The 27,064-nt window shown below is 42.2% G+C and overlaps 1 protein-coding gene across 1 annotated transcript; it reads right to left on the reverse strand.

Annotated features, from left to right (window-relative positions):
• Nucleotides 1–10,162: 10,162 nt before the first annotated feature.
• fam83d (family with sequence similarity 83 member D) lies at nt 10,163–26,701 on the reverse strand. The gene is made up of 4 exons (XM_028811759.2): nt 26,134–26,701; nt 20,845–21,012; nt 15,639–15,763; nt 10,163–12,564 (listed from the first exon to the last, which is right to left on the reverse strand). The coding sequence occupies exons 1-4, from the start codon at nt 26,602–26,604 to the stop codon at nt 11,583–11,585; spliced, it is 1,746 nt and encodes a 581-aa protein (XP_028667592.2). The 5' UTR covers nt 26,605–26,701; the 3' UTR covers nt 10,163–11,582.
• Nucleotides 26,702–27,064: the final 363 nt, after the last annotated feature.

A 27,064-nucleotide genomic window follows, 5' to 3' on the forward strand; every position in this document is an offset into this window, starting at 1 on the left:
CACACGCCGGAAGTTATTACAAAATCTCCATGAGCCATCGGGCTTAGAAACGAGAACAATGGGACTGGACCACAGGCTGTGACTTTCCTCGATGATATCCATGTCCAACATGCATTGAACTTCTAACTCTACCCTCGCACGTTTTGCCTCTGGGAGGCAATAGGGGCGTTCTCTGACTACCACCCCAGGGTCTGTCACAATCTCGTGCTGAATCAGCGAGGTGTGGCTGGGTGCTTCACTGACCACTTCCGGAACAGACAGGATTGCAGTTTCTAGCTCCTGACGCTGGTGGGGAGTCAAATTGGGGCCGAGGTTAAGGACTGATTTTCCAGAGAAAAGGGAGAGGGCTGTGCCAGCGATGGGGCGGTCTTCCCTGTCCCTCCACGGCTTCAGTAAGTTGACGTGATATACCCTCTCGCTCGGTCGATGGTTCGGTTGTTTTACCAGATAATCGACGAGCCCTTTTCTCTCTTTAATTTCGTATGGGCCCTGCCAATGAGCCAACAATTTAGAGTGGGAAGTGGGCACGAGCACCATCACTCGGTCTCCCAGCTGGAACTCCCGCAGGGAGGCATTTCTGTTATAATTCCATGCCTGCGCTGTTTGAGCTTTCGACATGTGCTGTTTTAGCAAAGGTCGGATTTTCGCCAATCTATCGCGTAACTGCGCGATATATATTTCAAAATGTTGGTGGAAGGAAGTGCCTCCCCTTCCCAACCTTCTTTAAGAACATCCAGAATCCCCCAGGGTTGATGTCTGTATAAGAGTTCAAAAGGGGAAAACCCCATGGAGGCTTGCGGCACCTCCCAATATGCAAAACGTACAAGAGGTAAGAGCTGGTCCCAGTTCCTACCATCTGCGCTGACTACCTTGCGGAGTATCTGTTTAAGGGTTTGGTTTAACCTTTCCACCAACCTGTCTGTCTGTGGGTGATAAACAGACGGTTTAAGATGCTTAATACGGAGTAACTTGGCAACCTCCCTGAACGTATCCAAAGTAAAGTGCATACCCTGGTCCGTAAGGACTTCTTTGGGTATGCCCAATCGGGAAAAAAGTCCTATGAATTCCTGTGCGAGAGTTTTAGTATTAGTGGTTCGCAGGGGAACCGCCTCTGGGTATCGAGTCGCGTAATCGACTATAACCAATATGTATTTATGGCCTTGCATCGAAAGCTCCAAGGGACCTACAAGGTCGATACTGATACTCTCAAAGGGCACATCAATGAGGGGAATCGGAACTAGAGGAGCACAGTCCCTCCCGGGAATCTGACGTAGCTGACACTCCGGGCAGGACTGACAGAAACGTCGGACCTCCTCATTGATTCTGGGCCAATAAAAGCGGAGTTTCACTCTGTGTAATGTTTTTTCGGCCCCAAGATGGGCGCCTAAGAGGTGGGCATGGGCGATTTGTACTTCCGGATCGAGGTCCGTCGCTGTAGAATCCCCCTACCAGCTGTTTACATCATCAACAGTCGCCAAGGAGCATGGAGTGGGAGTAACTGGAACAGTTTCTTGTCCGTCCGTAATCAGACGCAACCTCTTTCTAGGAGTGGTTGCTACCCTACCGCTTTTGCTTTCTGACCAGTCTTGTCCCAATATAACCGGGTAGGGGGGCTTGGGCAATACAGCGACAAGCAGTTGTTTTGGGTCACCCTTCCAAGTTATGAAGCACTCTGCAGACCTATATAGCCTGGTTTCCCCATGTACACAGGTCACACTTGTTTTTTGAGTTAACCACTGTCATGGTAGAACATAACGGCGGGCAACAATGGTGATGTTTCTCCCGGAGTCAAATAATGCCATGACCGAGTGCCCATTTACCAACACCACTCCCGTGTTTGGAACAGCCAAGGGATTTGACAGAGCACAATACCTCTCATCTCTGATCCAGATGCAGTCCATCGGCTTGGCGTTCAGTGGACAGGCAGTGAGAATATGTCCCAGCTCCCCGCACTTGAAGCAGCGCGGCGGGCTGGGCACCTTCTCCTTAGGCCTGACCAGAGCCTCCGCAGCACAACGGGTGGGCTCAGGGGTAGCGACACGTTCCTGTTGGACCCCATGAGCAGACCTCTCCGACTTCCTGGCTCGGTTCACCGCCAAATGGCGCTCCAAGACCTCCAGAAGGCCGTTCATATCCTTGTAAGGATGTCGGCAGACCTGCTGGGCGAGGTAGCCCAGCATGGCATTCATGAGACCCTCACAGGCCACCTGTTCCACTACCTGGCGTGCCTGGTTGACGCCTGGCCGTCGCCAGTGCCCCAGCTTGACCCAGAACTCAAACGCCTGGGCTCTGTCTGGGCGATCGGGGTCAAACTTCCAATGCCCTCGCCTGCTGGCCCGAGATCACACCGTAACAATTTAGAATTTCGGCCCTCAGGAGGTCGTAGTTGGTGGCTTCCTCCTCGGGGAGGTCATGATAAGCCCGCTGCGCAGCGCCCTTCAGATACGACGCCAGTATGGAGGCCCATTCCGCCCTCAGCCACTGATTCTGAGAGGCAGGCCTCTTAAATACCATCAGGTATGATTCAATATCGTCTAACTTAGCGAGCAGGACGATTGGAGGAGGTGGAGGCCGTGCGAGCTTTACCGCTTCTGCTGCCGCCAGCCGTGTCTTGGTCTCTGCCAGCTCCGCTTTCGTAGCTGCCTGCTCCAGCCTCAAATTCTGGAGCTCCATCATCATGGTCGTCAAGACCGCATTCAGATCCTGCCCTTCCGACATCCTTCAGGCTTTTGGATCCTACCGACTACACCACTGTAAAGAAAGCACACAAGAAAGCATAAAGATTTGGGGTTTCCGTCCCCGTATACTGTAGAAAAACTTTCAGATCTCACGGTCAGTTTGTACATTGAACAAAGACAAAAACCAAATGACAGTCAGACAATTTATGGGGTGGGAACGGAAGTGAACATGGAATGCTGGGAAGGAGCCGTGGTGGTAGATAGATGTCGTGACGTCATCAGACGGGGACCAGGTGGAAGGAAGGAACCCGGAAGTATCTTGAGTTTTAGCAAGTCTGGGTGAATTCATGGTGCTGCTGCTTCGTTTTTCCTGAGGGAACAAAGAAAGAGAGGTTAGTACCCCGCTGTTCCTTGACACGAGGTTTGGCGATGCACATCGGATCCTTAAGCCACCCCTCATGCGCTCGTGCATGACAATATATATATATATATATATATATATATATATACTGTATATATATATATATATATATATATATATATATATATATATATATATATATATATATATACAGTAATCCCTCGCTATATCGCGCTTCGCCTTTCGCGGCTTCACTCTATCGCGGATTTTATATGTAAGCATATTTAAATATATATCGCGGATATTTTGCTGGTTCGCGGATTTCTGCGGACAATGGGTCTTTTAATTTCTGGTACATGCTTCCTCAGTTGGTTTGCCCAGTTGATTTCATACAAGGGACGCTATTGGCAGATGGCTGAGAAGCTACCCAACTTACTTTTCTCTCTCTCTCTCTTGCGCTGACTTTCTCTGATCCTGACGTAGGGGGATTGAGCAGGGGGGCTGTTCGCACACCTAGACGATATGGACGCTCGTCTAAAAATGCTGAAAGATTATCTTCACGTTGCTACCTTCTGTGCAGCTGCTTTGTGAAGCGACATGCTGCACGGTGCTTCGCATACTTAAAAGCTCGAAGGGCACGTATTGATTTTTGACCGTTTGTTTTTCTCTGTCTCTCTCTATCTCTCTCTCTCTCTCTCTCTGCTCCTGATGGAGGGGGTGTGAGCTGCCGTCTTCAATAGCTTTGTGCCGCAGTGCTTCGCATACTTAAAAGCCAAACAGCCCTATTGATTTGTTTGCTTTCCTCTTTCTGACAGTCTCTGCTCCTGATGCGCACTCCTTGAAGAGGAAGATATGTTTGCATTCTTTTAATTGTGAGACGGAACTGTCATCTCTGTCTTGTCATGGAGCACAGTTTAAACTTTTGAAAAAGAGACAAATGTTTGTTTGCAGTGTTTGAATAACGTTCCTGTCTCTCTACAACCTCCTGTGTTTCTGCGCAAATCTGTGACCCAAGCATGACAATATAAAAATAACCATATAAACATATGGTTTCTACTTCGCGGATTTTCTTATTTCACGGGTGGCTCTGGAACGCAACCCCCCGCGATGGAGGAGGGATTACTGTATATATATATATATATATATATATATATATATATATATATATATATACTGTATATATATATATATTGTGACAGATGGCTGGGGCCTTTGCCCGACTGAGACGCCTTTATGGTAGGACCTGGACTGCAGCACTTCCACCACATCCGGAAGTGTGGCCATGAGTGGATCCAGGTGCCCATGCAGCACTTCCACCACACCAGGAAGTGCTGCCAGATGATCGTCAGAAGGCACCTGGAGCGCTTCTGGGAGGTGGAGCACAGAGCTTGTGTGGAGGAGTGAAGGCGGTAATAGTAGAAGAAGAAAGAAAGAAATAGAAAGAAGGAAGAAACTGAGCCATAATTGAGGGCATTGTGTGCAAAAGGAAAATTAAAGAATATATTTTGGCACCCTTGTCTCTGTGTGTGTGTGTGTGTGTGCCTGGGACTGATTTTCCACAATTTGTATATATAGAAGAAAAGGTCTGTGATATGATCTGTGATACAGACTGATAGCAAGAAATCCACAAAGGAAGGAAAAATGAATCATGTATCTGAAAATAGTCTTTTATTCCTGCCAGGTATCGTCAGAGGAAAATGATTAGACATATGGGAATCAAAGACAACATATAGAAAATAAGGAAGGGGAGGTGGATTAGTAAGGTAGGGTTCAGTGGGTGTCTTAAAGTCATTTTTGTTATTTGGATATTCTTCTTTATAAGCCTGCATATGCAGAGTTCATGTCTAAATGTCTGTTAATGGCATTTTCATTTGATAGCCATGATTCAGACTGTTAACAGAGTCTGTAGTTTGAGGAAAAAATGCCTTACAGGTCCTCAGTTGACTTCTTTCTTAAATACATGCCAAATAACAGTAAAAAGACAATTCTGGCATGCTGGCTTTAGAGGCAGGAGATACAATCTATATCTGAAACTAGAAAATAAAAAGAAGAGGTTAAAATGGGCAAATGGGAACACAGACATTGGATGGAAGATGACTAGAAAAGCAACCTATACTTGTTGTCTTTTGCAGTTGTATATATGGACCTTCCTTTTTCTGTCCTGGTTAGGTAAATTTTGCCCTCATCACTCAAGACAGTAATAGGCACTTTTGCATGACCTGTTTCTCTCGAAAGCTGTTTCATTTTGAACCCAGTTTGGTCAGAAATATGCACAACAGTAGCCAGCTGGAGGTCATTTTGTAGGGGTCTGGCTGTGCTCCTCCTGTTCCTCCACACACAAAGGAGCAGATACCAGCTCCCCTCACACTATAGCCTATCTCCTAGTGTCTACTCCATGCTCTCGAGGCTGTGCTGGGAAACAGGGCAAACCTTCTTGCAACAGCACAGATGGATGTGCCAACCTGGAGGAGCTGGACTACCTGTGCAACCTGAATCAGCTACAGATACCACCTCATGCTACCAGTTGTGACAAGGACACTAGCAAACTGCAAAACTAGAGGAGAATTGGTCAGAAAGAATAAGGAGAGAGCAATTGCCTGTGGCCACTACCTGCAAAACCATTCCCTTTTTGGGGTTGCCTTGCTTTTGCCTCCCCAGTGCACCTGCTGTCACTTTCATTTGCACCACAACAGATGAAGTTCATTCACAAATGCTTATGCTTGCTAACTGGACAGATTGATATCCCTAAAGCTTAACTGCCTTGGTGTTAGATGATTAAATGGGAACAAAAATATATAGCAAGACACACACTCCGACTGGGACAATGTAAATTCACCCATCAATCTAATTGGCCCATCATTGGAATATGGGAGAGAGCCAGAGCACCTGGGAAAACCCCACATTGACACACTGAGCACATGCAAACTCCACACTGGCATTTAAAGACCTAGAATTAAACCCAGGCCCTTGGAGTAGGAAATCAACAGTGCTAACCACTGTGTGACCTTCTTCACAATGGGTCATTGTCTACTGGACCTTTTTATACCATCCATCCATCCATCCATTTTCCAACCCGTTGAATCCGAACACAGGGTTACGGGGGTCTGCTGGAGCCAATCCCTGCCAACACAGGGCACAAGGCAGGATGCCAACCCACCGCAGGACACACACAAACACACCCACGCACCAAGCACACACTAGGGCCAATTTAGAATCGCCAATCCACCTAACCTGCATGTCTTTGGACTGTCGGAGGAAACCAGAGCGCCCGGAGGAAACCCACGCAGACACGGGGAGAACATGCAAACTCCACGCAGGGAGGACCCAGGAAGCGAACCCAGGTCCCCAGGTCTCCCAACTGCGAGGCAGCAGCGCTACCCACTGCGCCACCGTGCCGCCCATTTGTGTATATATCCATCCATCCATTTTCCAACCCGCTGAATCCAAACACAGGGTCACGGGGGTCTGCTGGAGCCAATCCCAGGCAACACAGGGCACAAGGCAGGAACCAATCCTGGGCAGGGTGCCAACCCACTGCAGACCTTTTTATACCTATTTCTTAAATCATATTTTATTATTATACAAAGCTGCTAGCTATTTTCACATTTTTGTGTTCTTTTACAATATTTGTAAAAAAAAGTACTTATTCCAAAGATGCCCCAATGAATTCCTTTAAGTAGTAGCAGTATACTGTTGTTTTCAGAAGCATTCTGTGAAATTATTCAGAATGAAAAAAGCCTATTTAATTCATTTATAAAGAGAAATCCTTTATTATGTAATTGTAGTGAAATACAATTCAATGCTTATACCATTTATTAATGTGATTTTCTATAAGTAGTGTGGTATATTGTTTTCAGCAACTCTCTGTAAAATGTTCACAACAAAAACAGCTTACCGGATTCATTTATAAATATAAATACTTTATTTTGTAATTGCAATGAAATACAATTCTCTTACTGTATGAGCATATTATTAAATAGTGTGTTCTATGTGATCAAAGTATTAACGCATAAATCCCTCTATTACAGTTCTGATTCTGTTTCAAGCAATCATGTAACGCACCATTATGATGCAATGTAACCTTGTCAAGAGGCTTTTAGATCTTACATTCATATATTGACACGAGCACAATGGCCAAGTCTCCTAATTTGTTTTCGGGTTATCCTCCTGATTATAAGGTCACGTGTACGGTGTGCAATGATCAACATGCAACAAATCATGGCTCTCCTGTGCCATGATTAGTGAGCATAACTACCTTACCTCAGAAAGTCTGCCACCCTTACCTGAAAAATATCAGAACATAGTTTTTTTATTTTCAGAAGCATCAGGCTCAATGCAGGAACTAATGGATGGGATGCAGTTTAATATGTACAACACATAAACACTCAGTCATAAAGAACCAATATTTATGGCTCTGTGATATTGGAGGAAACCAGAATACTTAAACTTAGGGAGAACATGCAAACTCAATACACAGGGACTGGACCAAGATTTGAACCCAGTGCTAACAATTGTCTCAGTCTTGACATATTCATATTCAGTACTGTTTCGCATTTTGATATGCATTTAAATTACAAATTTGAAGGCAAACTCTTATCTATGTGGGAGAATGGAGGCATAGTGTGTAGAGCTACTGGAGTCCTGGCTGTAAATCCCACACCTAGTCGTTACCTTTTTTAGGTCTGCTTGTTCTCCATCATGGGTATTCATCTTGATGTTTCAGCTTTCCACTTAAATCCTCAAATATGTGGGTTAGGATTCCAAGTTAGCATCAGTGTGAGTGTTGGTGTGCACATGAATGTGTCCTGTGATGGACTGATGTCCGGTTTAGCTCGGTTTACAATTAGTTATGCCAGAAAGACTTGAGCCCCCATGGTACTGCATTAGCTTAAACAGATTAAACATTAAACCAAACAAGACCTATTCAACTACACATACAAAAATGACCGATTTAGAGTTGCAAATTAAGCCAACGGATTTTGCATCATTTGTTTTCATTAAATATGTTGTAGAAATAATTGTATTTTGTTTAAGGAAGTTATTTAGAATTTCTCAAATGGAATAGTAATCTAGCCTAGTATGCCTACAATTTGCTGGTTTAAAATTGACCATTTTCAGCTTCTGCTTCACTTTGTAAAATCTTATGAAAGTCTTATCCATTCAGGCAGACAAAATACAATGGAGAAAAAAAGAAGGGGATGTCTGAGATAGATGAAGACGTTCAATAAGCAGTACAGTAACCAGTACTCCATAGGTTTTACACATTTCAGGTTGATAAAGCAACATTTGGTAGCATCATGAATTAGTGTGCTTAGAACCCTTTTTAATAATAGAAAGTCACCTCAGCAGAAATTAACACAGCTAATGCAGCCATGACAGGCAGGAGAAAGAATCGCTCTCTCCTTTTGCTAAACCTGCTTATTTCAGGAGAAAGCTTGCACTCTCAAAGAAAAAAGGTCTTCAAATGAACTGTTCATATTTAAGGTTATTTCAACCTTTATGACTATACCACCCATAAAACCACATAGACCGGAGTGGCACCAGACTACCGCATACAAAAATGTAGGATTTCAAAGGAACTTTAAAAGGTTAATTAAAGCAGTATAAAAGTTCATTGTGCAGACCAACATGTAAAGAAACAGAGAGCCATTCTTATTAATGAGTGCATTTAGCCTTATCGTAATGGTTGAATTTTTTATTTCCCCAGACAGAGTGGATCTTAATACTTTATCTAGAGGATGAGGTTGTCTCTAAGATAAAAGATTTACTCCAATAGTATACCGCTTATTCTCATCCTGCCTAGGCTGTTTCCCTATCCCCAAACCAGGTCACAAAGATAACAGCAACTTCACATTTCTTGCTATTTCTACATACTCCCTTATGTAAACTATAATATATACTTTCATATATTGTAATAAACCAGTAACAGCGTACTGCATGATAACGTGCAGTGAACACACTTGACTTGAGTATTCCTAGTTTTCATCCTCTTTCTCTGTACGTTTACCATTCGTTTGCTCAGAGGTTGATGTGCTTGCTTCTTCGTTTCTCCACCCTAGTGTCCCGCTTCTTCTCTTCTTTCATTGGTATCTTTTCGCGTAAAACTGATTAAGTCAGTGTTTGTGTTGCAGTTACTTAGTATGTTTTTCTTAAGCTGGCACTTAAGTTTTCAATCTGCCTCAAGAATGATTTAAGATATGAAGAGGTAGGGGAAGTGACGGTGAACATGGTAGGGAATGAGAATGGTGCCCGTACGCATGTGCCGCACGGCTGCCCTGCTGGCCACTGCCGAGAGTTGATACTACAATAAAATAAAATAAAAATAAAAAAAGGAATGACCTAGGAGGTCAATCATCACCCCAAAAGCGGATAGTAGACATCACGTAGTATATGTGTACCAAACTTCAGGACAATAGTTAAAACGGTTTGCGAGCTACAGTTGATTTAAAATCCTGGACAGACAAAACAGACAGCCACGGTAGCGTATTATAGAAGAAGATTTTAACATGTGCTTTGTGCTAAATGTGAACTTCTCATTAGGCAGGTTGCCTCTATGAATACAACGTGTGAACTGTGGCAAGGTGAAGTATGGGGTTTACTAATTAGCCATGTCAATAATGCAAGAATTTTGTTTTAAGTTTTAAATGGTTAGGCTGATGTTGGGGCAAATGCAATGCCCATTGACAAATATCAGTCACTATGATAAAGCAAAAATAAGAGTATCCATGTGTCCATTTTTGAATGCACTTAAACCATTATTAATGGGTGCTGGAGCTAGAGTTATTCCAGCAATATCAGCTGCCGTCTCTGAATGCAACAATAGGCCATGACAGGACAAACCCTGAAAAGCCAAAGCACCTGAAAGAATAAACTCCAAGGAGAGAAGCTTTACATGTACCGTAGGCTCGTGACCTCCCAAGAAGAGAAACAGAAAACAGGAGACTTTGTCATTTGTGGAAAACTACACAAAAATGATATTCCCTCACGACAGCCTGGCACATTTTTAACTAAGAAGTTACAAAAAGAAACACCCATCCATTTGAAAAGATTTGTACACTGAAGTATTCATTTTAAATTATTTATTTAAATTACAATACATACCCAGATGAACACCATTTCAAAATATAGTGCTAATTACAATTTAAACAGATTGCACAGGGATAGAAAAACCAAGCACAAAAAAAAGGCACATACTGAAAAGGAAATAGAAAGTAAAATTTTCCAAAACCAGTAATTCTAAAAAACGTAAAACATATTAAAAAAAAAAAAAAAAAGTGTGCTCATTTTATACTTACACATTTAAAAAGGCATTTGCAGCACTACTTTGATAAAAAGTATGAAGTTTACCTTTTATTCTGTACGTACATATGGTTACACACAACTACTGCGTTTTATTAAAAGAAAAAAAAAAGATATTTAACGCTAAATGAATTTTAAGGCAACACGTGTAATTTATAAATATATATCCCAAAATAAATGGCACTATTTCATTGCAGCCCACGCTGCATTTGACAGTAATAAGATGGGTGCTTTCACAGTGATACAGCACATTTTTGACAGCAAAAAGATATAATATTCATTAAATATATATAGACTTCCTCAAAAATGGTTTGATACATTGAGAAGTTCAGAAACACCTCTAAAATTTTTATTTATCAAGGCACAAGCTGGGAAGAAGTCAAGTATTAAAAGTAAATTCCAACTCTTTTATTAATTAGGTGTGTAGTATGGTGGGATTGTAGTATAAAAACAAGAGAAACCCAGACATCTGAAAAGAACGGCAAAATAGTAAAATTGTATTAGGTTTTAAAATTAGGTTGCAGTGGAGGAAAAGTTATGATACAAAAAAAAAATAAAAATAACAATCATCTATCAAAGCCAAACAGGTCAGGTCCTTGTTGACCAGACACCAACTCTGCACATGGCACCACAATTAAACAAACACGGCGCATCACTTAAGGACATGTACAGTAGGCTACCTTACCATTCTCAGAATCTGCGCTTTCACTTCCTATGGAGTTGCAGGATTCAGTTTTGAACACGAGAATAAACTCTTCAAAGATAAGTGATGTTTTAAAACAAAAGTGCACTAATAAGGGTTTATAGTTTTGATTGTGAAATCCACTAGCTGTAAACTCAAAAAACCCAACCATGATTAGAATAACTTTGTTCAACCCCATCATGTTAAATTTCCTTTCGTAATTATTATTATGCAGTGTTCTGACATACACACACTATCGTGTATCCTATTACAGGATCCAAAAACAAAACAAGAGACTCCTCTCCAAAAGGCCACATAAGGATTGTGTCCCATTTTACAAAAATATCATTGTCCCCAAATTTGAGAACGTTACTCTTCCATTACAAATCTGGCTAATCAGAAAGCTCAGAATTTATATATATATATAAAAAAATTTAAAAAGTCAGGTATTTTTAACAAGCAAATTATAACCTCTTTTCAGCTCACAACTTGCACTAAAATCTCGTACGACAGTGTGTTATTGATTCAGTGTTTAGAAAGTTACATTTAAAATGTATTTATTTTACTTTAAACAAGTCTGCACAAGACGTCCCTGCCTCAGTGATGCATCTCTTAACCATGATGGCTGTGCACTTTGGTCTTGCAGCTTCTTAACCTTGTAGGGTCGATGATTAAAAGCCAGATAGGTGAGGTTCACCAGCTCTCGGCGATGAGACAAAAGAGAAACCATGTGGTCCAGCTTAGACCGGATGCTCGAGTAGTGGTACTGGCGCTCCTTGGTTAACTTTCTGAAACAGACTCTCAGGGAGGAATCAGGTCCCAGAGAAATTTCAGATATCCTGGTGATGGCATGGCTACAGCCCTCAGCTCTGTAAGGTTGGGAAGAACAGGATGATGGGTTGGAGCCCTCGGAGCTTTCCTGGCTCTTCTGTGTGGCAGTGGACCGACAAATATTTTCTTTAATGTTCACATCAGTCTGGCAACCTATTTCTACCATCAGCGTATTGGTTTGAGTGAAAGCATGGCAAGTATTTTCCGATTTACTTGCAACTGTTGCTGCATTACTGCAGCAAGGAGTACTGGAACTGGAACCATTAACTTCAGCATTGGTGGTCACCTCAGTAGACTGTCGATTTTCTCCTAAATGAACCTCATCTAATCCATCCTGTTCCTGAAGCAGGTCATCGATTTTAGGGGATTCTTCTCCTATTGTGGAAGCTTCCGATACTCCACTGCACACTGGCTGCAGTTCCTCAGCTTCTTTACCAGGTGTTGTTGCCTTTATTGGGACCCTGTTGGGTGTACTGCACAGTCTCTTTACCTCCACTGAAACAAGGTTGCCTTTTAATTTATCTTGCAATAGCAGGGTATTGTTGACAAGATGCTCGTAAATACCACTGTTGCGAAAGCTGGAATTAGACTTGGGGCTGAGAGGTTTGGACTGGGCATATAAAATACGAAACTGTTCATCAAAGTGCTCCGAGACTTGCCCAGATAGCTCAAGTAAGTTGCTGCTGTTCAGCCGGCCATCACTCCATGTAAATCTGATAGAAAGACAAAGGAGGAAAATCAAATTAGATGACAAACATGAAGTCAATTGGTGGCCTGGCAGTCTTCTCACTCATATTTTACTCAAAATCAGTGTTACAAGGTAATATGACCATCTCATTGTTTACTCATTCACACATACAGTATATGGGGTCACTATAGATTCAGCAATTAACTTAACACGTCTTCTGGATAGGGGGAAATGAGCAGAGTACCACAGTAATTGTCAGCGAATGTATCGTGCAGTCCAGTCTTGTAATAGGTGTATCTTTTGCCATAAAATGTAAACAGTCATTTTTCATTTTTTTTCTTCTTATATGTTCTTTTCTGTAGTGTTAGAACCCTTAATAGTGTTGGTTAACTAATAAGTCATCAGACAAAAGGTACAAATGACATTTGATCTGACAAAAATGAAGGTGTCAGTAGTAAGCAACATTTTAAACCATGAAAACGTTTCAAAACAAACAGCTAGGGACAGAAAAATTAACGATTTATAATACATCTGTGGAGGGAAGTACAGGGATCCCTGGACCCCCAAATTATTCTTTCAGTGCCCCCCCCCGAAAGCCTCCAAATCAAAACTGTGGAGGTCTCTGAAGATACATTTTAAAAACATGTTATGCAGTTATACGTCACTCATTACTGGTTCTGTGAGAAAATGTGCCCAAATATCAATTCAGAAAAAGGTCATAATTAGGAGGTTTCATTTTATTTTGGCTGCATTCATTTTTTTTTTTTTTTTTTTAAATGTTGTGCTTTTAAATTATCTAGACTTCAAATGCTGATCTATGACTGGGTGGCCAATTGGTTCACAACATGTAGTCACCTCAATCCGCATGATAAAATTACCATTTTAGGTAATGACATTTCATTTAGCTGAACTTGACACCAAAACAAAGAAATAAAAGTTCTCCCATCATAAATGTTACCCAATTAAATACAAATAGACAAATGAAAACATCCAAAATGAAGAAATTTCTACAGTAAGTTTTTCTACTTTTACCATGTCGGCTTCTGCTTTTTCAAACAGAGCTGGGTTTGTGTCATGAAACTGGCTGTTCTGTGTGATGTGGTCAGAAGTACAAAGTGGTGTGGATCTTATTTGTAGACTGTATACTGGTGTATGATGGATTTTGTCTATTTAAAATATTCATATGCTCTCTGATAGCATTTATTAAACCAGTGAAAGAATTGAAATTGTACAGTACCAGATTCAGATTTTTTGTTTAACTAGCACTGGACCTTCCTAATTACCATGGAATATTTTATGCACTGGGGGATGGCACCAAAAGCCCTTCTTCGAGAGAACACTAGCACACTTATTCAGCACCACACAAGGTCATCCCAGGAGCCTGATGTACTTTGGAAAATAAGCAAACCCAAGCAACGACTGGGAAACCGCAAAAATTCCACAGCTGTAGCAACCCAATAGGGATACACGCCCAGTTCTCTGGAGCTGTGAGGCAGCATCAGCAACTACTGTGCCACCATTTTAATATGGGAGCGAATCAGAACAATGAATTTATCCCCATGACTAACTTTTGTTGCATCCTTGTAAATATAAATGGAATTTCTGGACACACACAAAGGCAAAACCTGGGACGTTAATGGGTTATTTGACAAAGGACTCCATTTAAAAGCTGGATTAGTTTATTGAGAAAGGCTACAGCTAAAGTGATCTTCCAGGACCAGATCTAAGGCTGGGGTGTATACTTAACGCTATGTGACATGTGTACTTGAGGACACTGCTGCTACACAAGCAGTGTACCAACTATAATGGTGTACTTTAAGTAAATCTTGAGGATTCCACCAGGTGGCAATGCAAGAAATCATCACAGTGAGAAAACAACGTCCAGTTTTGCTGTGTTGCGAGTTGAGGGAAGAAAAATGTTAAAAAAATAAAAAAAAAATTATTTGCATTCTGATGAAAGAAAAAAAAAAAAAAAAAAAAAAAAAGACGACAACAGCAACACAGAAGATGGCACGTGAAACCTTTAAAATGTATTGCGTCACTATGATGGGGAATATGCAACGCTTGTATTGCCTATGTGAGAAGTGGTTGGAGAAAAGCACCATAAATACATTCGCATGTCAGCATTTAAGTTTGAGGATTTGTTTCATTGCACCGAACCATTCAGACATCGAAACATGCAGATGTATCCTGTTGGAGCTGCACTGCAACTTGCCTTCTCATTTTGATAGTAAACGACGATGCTGACGTCACGTACCAAAACTCTGAACACACTGGCCTATCATACTTTTGCTGGTACTGAAACTCGCGCATGTGTTGCATTCATTTCTGACGACATACTCCGAAGACGCGTCAAAAGAAAGCTGGGAACCCGCGGCAGCCATCATGCGCGCACTTAAGCGCTCTGAGCGTCAAGTGTAAGTCAGCCCTAAGAACATCTGCACTAAATTAGATGTAATTCACAGCCAGACCAGTCCTTCCTTTCCGGATAAGGCAGCATTATAGCAGCTGCAGGATTTTTTCAAATGCTTACAAAACGTTTGTGGACCAAATTTCAGAACATTATAATACTGCGCAGAGCTTTTATTTATATATTTGTTGAATGAATGTGTAATGAGGGAACAAGTTCATCTTAAAATAGCATACGACTTCGCTGAAACACTCCTGCCACGACAGCCAACAGTCAGTATTCCTGCCTTACAGATCCAGCATCCAGGTTTTGAGCTGCTATACTTCGTCCTTGTCCATGAACAGTTTGTATGATCTCCCTGTGTCCGCTCGATTTTTCTCCTAGTACTGGCACCCTTTTTGGGGCTGTTTTCTGCCATGTGCCAAGTACTGCTGGGATAGGATCCAGTGCCCCATGACCCTGAATTGGATTAGGCAGATTTGAGAATGCATATATGAATAGATTACCACAGTGACAAGCCTCCAATGAACTAAACTAGGGGTGGCAAACATACTTGAAAACTTGTAGGCAGTATGAAGTTTTGTTTTTAATAAAACACACCATCTTGCAAAGGAATGAATCCCTCCAATCCAGCCACCCTGCTTATCCAATATGAAGTACCATCAGAAGACATTTTTCCTCAACATTACCTGTAAGATCCAGTAGCCACCCTGTTGCCATCAATCAGCATGAATCTTTCGTGAACTTTCCCAACAATCTTTGCTCCAGATCGAGTGTAGTAAATCCCTCCAGTTATGGTCCGCACTCTCATTTGCTTTTAAAAGTAAAAGAAAAGTAATGGAGGAGATTGCAAAACAAAATGTATTTCACAAGCATATATGTAATTGTAGAACCAGTCAACATCTGTACACCAACCTCCTAAAGGTTCCATTTTACAGTTTACTAAGGAGACAAGTTTTAGGTTAAGAGAATGACAATTTCTCGTTGAATTGGCAGCAGAAGTCCATTACAATACATCATTTGTTTTAGTCAAGTCTCCTCGTTACCAGATTCCTTCTGCGAAGAAGCTCTAACCACCACCCCAGGGGCAGAGTCATGATATGGGCCAACACTGTAGCACAGTGGCCAGTACTTCTGCCTCACACCTCCAGAGTCCTGGGCTCAGATCTCAGCCAGGGGGGTCACATGAGAATGTTCCCTAGCTACCCTTTTTTCTTCCCAAAGTGAAGTTGTGTCAGTGGGTGTGGGGTTTGCACACTTGTGCCCCATGTGAGACTCTTTGTCCTGTCCAGTGATCATTCTAGCCTTGCTCATCACACAGCTGGAGCCGACTGTAATTCTTTTTGACTGTGAACTGGAGTAAGCAGATTTAAAATGTAAATAGTTGTAACACAGTATGTACTGTAGTACGACTATCTGGCGTACTGGAAAAAGCTCATTTTCCATTTACAAAATAAGTTTTTTAGATTATAAAACTTGTGACTAAACAGTGAACATCCTCCATTGTTTTTCTCCGCCCCCAGTTTCCTGCCCAAACTATTTCATATAAAACAAAGGAATGCAGCCTCAAGCTGATGAATCTTCTAGTGGTTGACTAATGATTAGGCACCCCCAATCCTAAAAGTGATCAACCCTGGATACACCGGAGCCTACATGCCAAAAAAGCCTTGAGCAAAATGACAGCTGTCGGGAATTTAATAGTCATGGCTGAGAACGTGCACACACACGAAAATTGCAGCCTCAAACGAGGCTTTGTGCAGGGGCAGCCACAGACCATAAAGACCAACACTGGAAATGTCAATCATTCACTTTAGTGCTCACTTTAGGGAGTCTTTTTTAGAAGTAGCTAAAACCATGGCTGTTAAATGGATTTTCCTTCAGCTTGCTAAAGAATGACCTCAGAGCACACTCATTGTCCTCTAAAGATACTGACATTTGTAGTGGAGCATACTATTATTATTAATAAAGAGCGGCTTTAAAATCTGCTCAACTCCCTGATAATAATGCATCATAATAAAATTATAAATGCAATATTTCATGGTTTTAAAAAAAAAAAAAAAAAAAGAAAGTACAAGCTTATGTTAAAAAATATAAATTTTTGGGTGGAATATTCCCTTATTGTGGTGGGCTGGCGCCCTGCCGGGGATTTGTTTCCTGCCTTGCGCCCTGTGTTGGCTGGGATTGGCCCTGTGACCCTGTAGTTAGCAGGTTGGATAATGGATGGATGGATATTCTCTTATAGGGCGGCACGGTGGCACAGTGGGTAGTGCTGCTGCCTCGCAGTTAGGAGATCTGGGTTCGTTTCCCGGGTCCTCAATGCATGGAGTTTGCATGTTCTTCCTGTGTCTACGTGGGTTTCCTCCCACAGTCCAAAGACATGCAGGTTAGGTGCATTGGTGATCATAAATTGTCCCTAGTTTGTGCCCTGTGGTGGGCTGGTGCTCTACCCAGGGTTTGTTTCCTGCCTTGCACCCTGTGCTGTCTGGGATTGGCTCCAGCAGACCCCCGTGACCCTATAGTTAGGATATAGCGGGTTGGATAATGGATGGATGGATATTCTCTTATATGTTACTTACCCCATATAATTTGTAGTGAAGGCCGAGAAAAATTTTTGATTTTGTGTTTTCATGCAAAATGAGAGGAAAAAAAAAAGTCTGTAATAATACGAGTAACACAAGGGGTGCCCAAAGGAAGGCTGCATCACGATTCACCAAAATTAAGTGCGGTGCGTTTTTCGACTTTATCATGGTGCAATCATTGTCTTGCAGTGTGCCATCTTTTGTAGGTCATGTATTAGTTAGTGTTCCAGATATAAAAAGTTGTACATATTGCACATGCAATTGTCACCTGTGAATGAGCCGCAGGAAATGTGTATTCTCATGTGTTCCTTGCTATGGCCGGAGCGTTCATAAAGGCAAATAACTTTAAGAGAACAGAATTTGGACCTTGCAATGATCCGTACAGAAGGGCGAGGTCTAGTAATGATTTCTGTGCAAGGCTTGATCAAGAAACGTTACCAATTTCGAGGATTTAATTGAAATTATTGCCTTGGATGGATAAGGGGGACTGAATTGGATGTGAAACCTGCTGCTGACACTCAGCCCATGCTCTCCTGCTGGTGGTCCTGGCAGTAGCATAGCAGTTTTAACTGTGGGGCGCATCCGGTTTTGAACTGCAGTGCAGGTGTTATTAGGGGTTTCCAATCCACCAAACCCATCGATCGTTGATCGGGTGTCATTTTCTCAAGGTGCCTGATGCTTCGCAGGTTACCCCAACCTCTAGATCGTCAATCAAGTGTCTGAGCTTCATGGCGGGCACATTTACAAGACTGAGATTTATAAAGGTAAATTGCTTAATTTAGATTATAAATTTTTCACACCATGTTAAAGGCTTATTTTATGAGCTAACTTTGTTCACCCACAGTACTGTATGTGGTTCAAAAATGAGAAATTTGACTTCATCTTCATGTGTGATATTACTTTTGTACGGGGTGTGAACAGAAATAAAAAATTTTCCAAGGTTGCAGGGCATAGAAAAGTTTAGGAACCACTGCATTACATCATAAACTTGTTTATTTCCATTCTTCATGAAAACAGGAGATTAAATTTTTTCCTCAGCCGTCACTACAAAGTACTAAAAAAAATATATGTGGGGGGGAAGAGTTCTTTAAATGCACTTAGCATGGGTAAAGTTTAAAGCTTTAAATTGTGCATAAATAAGAAGTAGTATCACAATGTAGATTGTTAGATATGTGTATGTATGAATACGAATGTGAACAAAATATTCTCAGCTTTTGTACACATTTCTGCAATGAGCAGGGACTTGTTAAATAGAAAGCAGTTTTCTTTGATTGAATGGATGGATTTGTCAATGCAGAATAACTTAGTCATGATCTTAATCTGCTTATCCCGGTGCTCAGACATGGACAGCCAGAGCCTATGCCACCAGAATTAGCTGCACAAGTCCACTGCAGGGCACAGTCCTCCACACACCGGAGACGGGCCAGTTTGGAATCACAAACCAGCAAAAAGGCAGGAAATTGAAGTTCTAGGCAGAAAACAATGCATGCAAGCATGGCACAGGAAGAAACCACACCAGGATTCCAACCCAGGTTGTTGTGCAACCATGCCACCATTCACTAGCTCTCCAAAATTAGCTGTGATTCACCTGCCGCAAATGAGTCATATCCGCACTGCACGGAGGTGAAACGGAAATATTGAAAGGGAGAGTCTTGCCCTCTGAAACCAATGTGAGGTAGTAATATAAGAATAACAGAAATTCAAATTCTACTGCACTTTGTGAGTAAATCGAATGGAACACATTAAACGTGTATAGCTTAGAATCTGTTCAAAGTAATCTTATCATCCAGGATGGTGGCTTATTTATAAAAGGAGTGTCTTTAAGCCTACAAGTTCAAACATGGCTGCTTGGCAAAGAAATGCTGTCTGTTGCTCTATAAAAAGGTGCCTGCACTGGACTCAAGTTATCTACCACCATCACTGATAATCTGTCTTAATGCATGAAAGGAAATAAATAAATAACTAGCAGTATGGACCTTGAGAGTGTGGCAGGTGGCCGGGTGTGGTCATCAGCCGCCTGCCTATTTAAGGGGCCGCCTCCCTCAATCAAGGCTGGAGTCGGGTGAGGAGAAGGACGAGGTCGGAGAGAGAAAGAGTGATAGCTGTGGAAGAAGCCGGGACTGAGAGAGACGGCTGTTGGAGAAGCCGGGACTTTGGGAGACTGTGGGGGTTTGACGGCAGTGCGCTTAGGATTGTATAGAATTATAGAATAGTGTATATAAATGTGGGGTGATCGCTGTAAATGTGTCTGCCTGTCTGTGTCCGGGCCGTACTATTTCACAAGAGGTTACTACTTAATTTATCTATACCCCTGAACTCCTCCATTTTTTATTTAAGTGGTACAAGAGTTAAACAGTGACAGAAGGAGGTGTCCATTTCACAGGAGCATGATAGGCAGCAAGAAGAAAACGGGCATCCAAAAAGATATATATATTATATATATATATGGACATATTTGATTTGTCATTGTGGTTGACTATACTGATTTTTCAAATTAGAAGATATCCAGGCACACATTACTGGGTAAACATGGTTTATATCTCAATGTAATAAAGCTTGGGCAGAGACAGAGGGGGAAAAAAAAAAAAAACTAAACTTGGATTTCATTTTTGGGAATGGAGGAAAAGTGATCCATATGGCTGGAACTGACCTCTGAACTTAAAAGGTGAATGGAAAAGAAGAAGAAGAAATAAAGAAGGAACTGGTATCTAAAAGTGGAAGACAGTATGAGAGGTAGAATACCACATTGTGTCTGGGTTTCTGACTAGAGCGGCACTAACAGTTTTTCCATTCAGATTCATGTTGCTGAAAGCGAGTTGCCTCAATCTGCCATGCCAATGTGATTTTATTGAACACTCCACCCCAAAATGTTTCCTAAACCCACAAGGACATAATTCTAAGCATCATACAAATGACAAATTATTGCATCAATATAAAAATGCTAAATATGAATAAATATGGGTGGCATGGTGGCGCAGTGGTAGCACTGCTGCCTCGCAGTAAGGTGACGCGGGTTCGCTTCCTGTGTCCTCCCTGCGTGGAGTTTGCATGTTCTCCCCGTGTCTGCGTGGGTTTCCTCCCACAGTCCAAAGACATGCAGGTTAGGCGTATTGGAGATCCTAAATTGTCCCTAGTGTATGCTTGGTGTGTGCCCTGCGGTGGGCTGGCGCCCTGCCCAGAGTTTGTTTCCTGCCTTGCGCCCTATGTTGGCTGGGCAGACCCCCGTGACCCTGTGTTAGGATATAGAGGGTTGGATAATGGATGGATGAATACATATTATTTCTCTTACAGCTTTCTCCGAGACGAGTGGCCATACCTGTAGTTCATCTAGTTGCACCCCAAGGTTCTTGCACATCTGCAGGAAGGAGCGGGTGCAGGATTGGTCCAAGAGAATGTAAACAGGAACTCGACGCTTAATACAGGCTTCCTGAAGATCCCTGAAGATGTCCAGGTCCGTAAAGGAGTCTGTAACCAGGGCAATAACCTACAATAGCCAGTAAAATGTGGTTAGTTTTAACAAATGGAATAGCCCTCACCTTTCTCGTACTTTTTCCACAATCAATTTATAGTAGAAGGAGGTAGAAAACATTCTCAATGTTAAGCCTTAACCAGAGGAAGCATGTTGTGAACCACACTTCTTCAGCATAGCGTTGTTAACTCCAGTATTAAAAGGGAGAAAGGAGAAAATTAATAAGTAAAGACAACAGGACACCTTCAAAGCAGTCACTCGGACATCAGATGAGCACCTTACTCATGGGGATCAGTAAAAGCTCTTCACTGATTTTTCACAATGTTATAAACCAGATCAAATGGACTTGAGCTGGAACTATGGGTTAGATGATACCCGAGAAGATCTGAAAGGCTTACCTTGAGTGGGACAAAGCAAGGCTGACAAAAGTTCACAAGAAGAATATCCAAAATTTAACTAACAGTGTCAGTCTGTTTGTGTTTTGCCTTTTTTTAAATGTATATTTTTTTCCTTTACACAGATATTGGGTCAATCAAGTCCAAAGCTCGAATAATGAGAAGAAGCCCCACACTAAAAAGCCAGAGAGGGTTATTTTGCACATGCTTCAAGAATGAGGGAGCCCTGCCATTCACAGAAGGTCAGTCAGACACTCAGAGAAGTCACTTCCATACAGGCACAAGATGTGGATCACCAAAGTCTACCAGACAAACAGACAGAGAGGTCGCTGCAAGACACACACACAACACAACTAGCTGCTCACCACAGGAGGGTTCCTCAGGTAAAAACCTATGAAATTAACTTTTTTTCTTCCCCCTATCATTTTAACAAATGTTTTTCTAGACGAAAATTAAATGATCAGAAAGCAAGCTTTCACCCCAGTGTAGTGACAAGGCGGTAACATCAAGAACACACTTGATTTCCCAGCCAGGGTGCCTACAGCTTCAAATGTACAACCCCTCCTGATGTTCCTAAGTGTAAGACCTTCCAATTTCTCCCACAGTTAAAAGACATGGCTTTAGCTTGAGTGATGATGCTAAACTGGCACAGAGGGGTGAACAGATACTCTGCTAGGTATGGCCCCTAACCTGCTCTCACTGCGTCCAGAGTGGACTCTGGCATCCTGAAGACCATACACTGGAAAACAAAATGAATGCTACAGAGAAGTTCATTTGTAACTAACTGGCGGCTGATCACCTGGTTCACTTTTACATACAAAGCAAAATATTACCAATTCATACACACTCTACTTTTTTCTGTTTCTTTAATTTATTCCCTTCTGCCACTACTTAAAAACCTTTGGCAGAATTTGAGGAATCAGCTTTTAAATGATCATTTACCTACAAGCATAGTTATATACACTAAACTAAAGGATTCAGTCTCCACACCACCCAAATTGGATTATTATTCTTATTGTAATAATTTTGCTTGGCCAACACCTTTACCCAAGATGACTTTCAACTTCAGAACACATTACAAATGTCCACGGATAGAAATTAAGGGGGAATGAAACCAAGATGCACTTCTTTATGCCAAGAGTTGTGGGAATCTGGAACAAACTCCAAGCCACGTAGCTTCGGTCAGGAACCTTGACACCCTGTAGGAAGTGTCTGAGACAGTTTAGCTATTAGCTGAACCAACAAGCTTGATGAACTCAATGGTCTCCTCTTGCTTGTCAGATTTCTTATGTTTTTATGCAGAGATTGGTTTACAATTGGCACACAGGAAAATTATGTAACGTATAAAAGGTCACACAGTGACGCAGAGATGGGAACTGAACCAGCAGCCTTGGCTACTACATCACACGGTCTGCTTGAGCAGCTGGGGGGTTTTGGGGGTGGAGGGATTACAAAATGGATGGAAAAAGATGCATTATTTCTAACTTTAAATTAACAGTTCTTCATTATGATTTTCATTCTCGGCCAGCAGCATTGTGGTCTAAAATCCACAGTTATCACATGCCTAAAAATTTAAAGCTGAAAACTGTTTGAAGGTTGGCATCCAACTCACTTTGTGGTGATCATGTATCATATACTGGATATACAATGGGTGAGGACCCCCAGATAGGAGCAGTGAAAGATCTGAGATGATATGGCATGAAAGGCAAAGGCTGACTGGGTGAAGATGTGCACCAGAATGGAGGTGGAGGGAATGTGGCCAAGAAGGAGGTTGTGTTCGATGAGAAGATAAGAATGGGTCTGCATGAACACAACAAAGTGGGAAGGTGAGACGTCACAAGTGAAACTCCTAAAGCTCCCATAGTATATAAATGAAGCACTAGGTTTGTTTCAGCTGATGGGGGCACGCCTCACACCCGGGTTCAATTCATGACCAACACCCAGACTTTTGTGGAGGCACATTTTTGGCACTCCAGGTTTCCTTTCAAAGACTTGAATACCGGGTTAACTGGAGATTCTAAATTGGCCACATACAAGTAAAGAAGTGGGCCTTTCGGTGGACTGGGACCCCATCCACACTTGGTTCCTGCCTTGTGCCCATTGCTGCCAGGACAGGCTGCAGTTGTCAGGACCATAAGTGTAATCAAGTGGGCCGAGAATGTTATGTTAAAGTCAGGTTTATTCGGGACTTTTGTTCTGTTAATGAGTAATTAACTAACTACTGTTATTGACCCTGACCTCTTTTAAAAAAAGATATTCCATCTAAATGGCAAGTTTGTACAGTTTTGGATGAACCTCACATCATCACACCTTCTTCTCTCCTAGCCACTTAATGTATGTGTATAAACATGGACAGAGCAAGGAGAGTCATATATGGGAGAAGGTGGCAGAACCATAGCACACGAGAAAAGCCCAAAGAAATCACTCACAAAATGTGTCTGTGTATTATATATGGAGAAGGAAGTGACCCAAGATCACAGACAGCACATCTGAAGTGCACGTGAGTCTCAATAGGAAATACGTCAAAATACAAACCGTTAAGTAAGCTACACTTCGTCAATGATAAAACCAAAAAGTAAGATGCTGCCCTCAGAGAAGTCAGTTCAGCAAACACGAATAGTAGTTGTGGTGTAACAAAACGTTCTCACTCGCGAGTCCAATAACCAGTATTTGGAGTCTGGACCTGCACAGATGGTGAGGAGGTGACAAAGTAGCAATGTAAAGGTGGTCTCATTGGGGACCTGCAAAATTTCAAAACGATGTAAGTTGCCAAGTTAAATCCAGGTTCAGACATTGTGTCCCACTAAAGCTGTAAGAAAGCATGCAGCCAGAAAATGAAATCTAAAAAGACACCCTTTATTCTGTTTGTTTGTCAGGTACCAAGGACACACAGTGAAGTGTAAATGAATGTAATAATAATAAGACGACGACGACTGACTGCAGGGGTGAAACCTGACACGGCCACGGAAAAAGTGATTGCTGACCCAAACAAAATGTTATTTGAGGAGTTATAGGTACATAAATACCACAGATGGTTTAAGGATTTAATTTCTCTGCACATACATGATAACATTTCTATATTTGATTAGACAGGTAAAGCAGTACTGAAAAAGAAGTTAACAAACATAAATACAAATACATGGAATGACAGGTTAAGGACAAAACAACATGCAGTTACAACTAACAGAACACTGGCACTGGTGTTCAATCAGGGTCACGGGGGGCTCAAGCCTATCCAGTCCACTATAGGACTCCACTGACAGCTCACCCAAAAACTCACACAAAGTTCAGACTTGTTCTTTGGAGATGTGGGAACACAACCAAATCACTTGGAGAAAACTGTACACGGACACGGGGAGAACATGCAAATCCGCACAGACCTCTAGCACATGATGCGGATACCACTGTGCTGCCAGATACAAATAGCTGATGAAATAAACAAAAATAAATAAGTAAATAAATACTGTCCTGTTTCAAAAAAACAATTTCTATAGCAGCTTGATGTTGTGTTGTGCTGTACAAGTAGTCCTGAGTCACAGCTCAATTGTTCACGTGTATTCCTGCCCTGGAGGGTAGGCAGGTTAAGAGACGCTTGGATAGGAAGTCATAGGGACTGAAATAGTAAACTGCTGCTTTAGTGTCCCACACCACAACCACTCAGCCTCAAGACGTATTCATTTGTTGCCACATTCATTAAGGAGTAAACTGAAACATCAAAAAAGAAATTAATAAAATGAAAGATAAAATCCTGTAACTGCTAATAAGTGGGTTCCTCTCATACGGGAGGGTAGCAACCCTTAAAACATATTCCCAATAGGATCTGGTGACCACCCTACATCAGATCATCTCTTAGTTGAAATATTTGGCACAAATCTTTTCCGGTCCTACTTTTCAGCAGACTCACATATTTCGACAGCTCATCACCCACCTGGTAGTTGTGTGGGACACTGCATACTTGAAACCGGGGACAATCCCTTACAACATTTTTCTCATTATTGGACTTGTTCTCACATGATCTCTTTCCCGTTCCTTTTTTGGCCTGCAGCCGAATATTTCAGTTTTGTAAAATGTCAAAATGTGCAAGTCACCTGCGAGTCATTGGGCAGGAGGTGGGAGGGCTGGGAAAGAAGATCTGGAAGTATATTAGGAGTCAGAGGGAAATGGTGGTGCTGGGTTATGTTCAAAACCTGATGGGGGGAAAAGAACTAAAAAATTGAGATAAAGGAATGAGCTACACATGAATAGAACACAACTATTAATTGATAAATCGCCATCGTGCAATTAGTTCAGGGTCTAGTGACATTAAAGCATGAATCTCCATTCTACACGTATGCTTACTGTACCACTCCACAAAAAAAATGGGTCTTTATGTGCAAAGGAAGAGACAATCGTCGAACTCGTTTTACCTGCGGTTTGTAATTCTATCGAGCACAGCCCCAAGAAAGCCCTGGTGAGCTTGACATGAGAAACCGCCTGTAAAAATGAATTCTTTTTTAAACGACACATACGCTAGAGATGTGAAACTCCTTATTCTCGTGTTTGCAGCATCCAAACATGGCACTGTCATTATCAGGCCACCATCAGCGCAAAGGGATCCGTAATCTTTGATCGAGCAGGCAGCAGAGCCCCTCTAATGTAGGCATCTAGATTTACTTTACGTATTTTTATAAAACCTTGCAATGTGTCTCTACACCCCTGCCTGTCTACACACGGACCCCCTAATCGCGCAGGTTTCGCTCACCTCCTTAGCGCTTCTGATCAGCCTCCTCACTGCTTCCTTACAGCTGTAGATGTGCTCCCCGTAACTGGGCTGAAAGTGTGTCACGGCTCGGGTCACCCCGCGGTACGAGTTGCTCGTGAACGCCGGCCAGCCGAGCTCCAGCAGCGGTGGTTCTACATCTGACTGATCAGGGAAGTAGGTGAGCGAAGAGCAATCCACAGAGCAGACACTGGAGCGTTCTGCTACACCGTCCTCCCCGGGGAGCGTTTCCACCGAGCTTTGGATCTCAGCGATCTCCTTGTCCGACAGGAAATTTGGGATGCACTCTTTCCGCAAAAAATTCAAAAATTGTTCTCTTCCCCCGAGGATCAGCTCCTCCAGAGCTAGTCGCTGCGCTTCACTGTAAAGCTCCAGCGGACTGTGGTCAGGCTGCGTCTGCAGAAAACGACTGGAGGCGATGGGGAGATCATCCAGACATTGTGACAAAGCCATGCTGCATAATCCACCTGGAGAACGATTGTTCTGAAAGACCAGGCGACAAGAAAAGAAGTTCAACTACGGGGAGTTTCAAACCCCCGCAGTGCTTCCCGATTGGCTGAGCCGTAACAGGCGTGGCGGCATCACCATAGCGGATTGGTTCGGAGTTTGAATTTATACTCAAACAAGGTTTGCTCATTCTATTGGACGTCTCTCTTTTACCTGTAGATCGGTTTTTTTTACCTGTAATGTTTTGTTCTTTCTGTGATTAAAGGGGTGTAGGATTAGAGCATCAATTTGAAATTTAGCCTGTTTAAGAAAACGGTTGAGTATTTCCATTTTTCGAAGAATGACCCCATTTCGTTCGTTACATTAGGCATGTTAGAGATCGCGGGCGATTTAATTATTGATTTATAATTAGAGTGAACAGCATACATTCTCTGACTCGCTCACACAATTATATACTGTCTTGGAT

The sequence above is a fragment of the Erpetoichthys calabaricus genome, chromosome 10 (assembly GCF_900747795.2).
Source record: "Erpetoichthys calabaricus chromosome 10, fErpCal1.3, whole genome shotgun sequence".
Lineage (NCBI taxonomy): Eukaryota > Metazoa > Chordata > Cladistia > Polypteriformes > Polypteridae > Erpetoichthys > Erpetoichthys calabaricus.

Excerpts from the sequence above, each read along its gene's own strand:
- fam83d (XM_028811759.2), bottom strand. The coding sequence starts at position 26,604 with ATGGCTTTGTCACAATGTCTGGATGATCTCCCCATCGCCTCCAGTCGT. Across the intron at positions 21,013-26,133 it reads TGATCAGAAGCGCTAAGGAG|GTTATTGCCCTGGTTACAGA; the intron begins GTGAGCGAAACC and ends TGGCTATTGTAG. Across the intron at positions 12,565-15,638 it reads GTGGCTACTGGATCTTACAG|ATTTACATGGAGTGATGGCC; the intron begins GTAATGTTGAGG and ends TCTTTCTATCAG.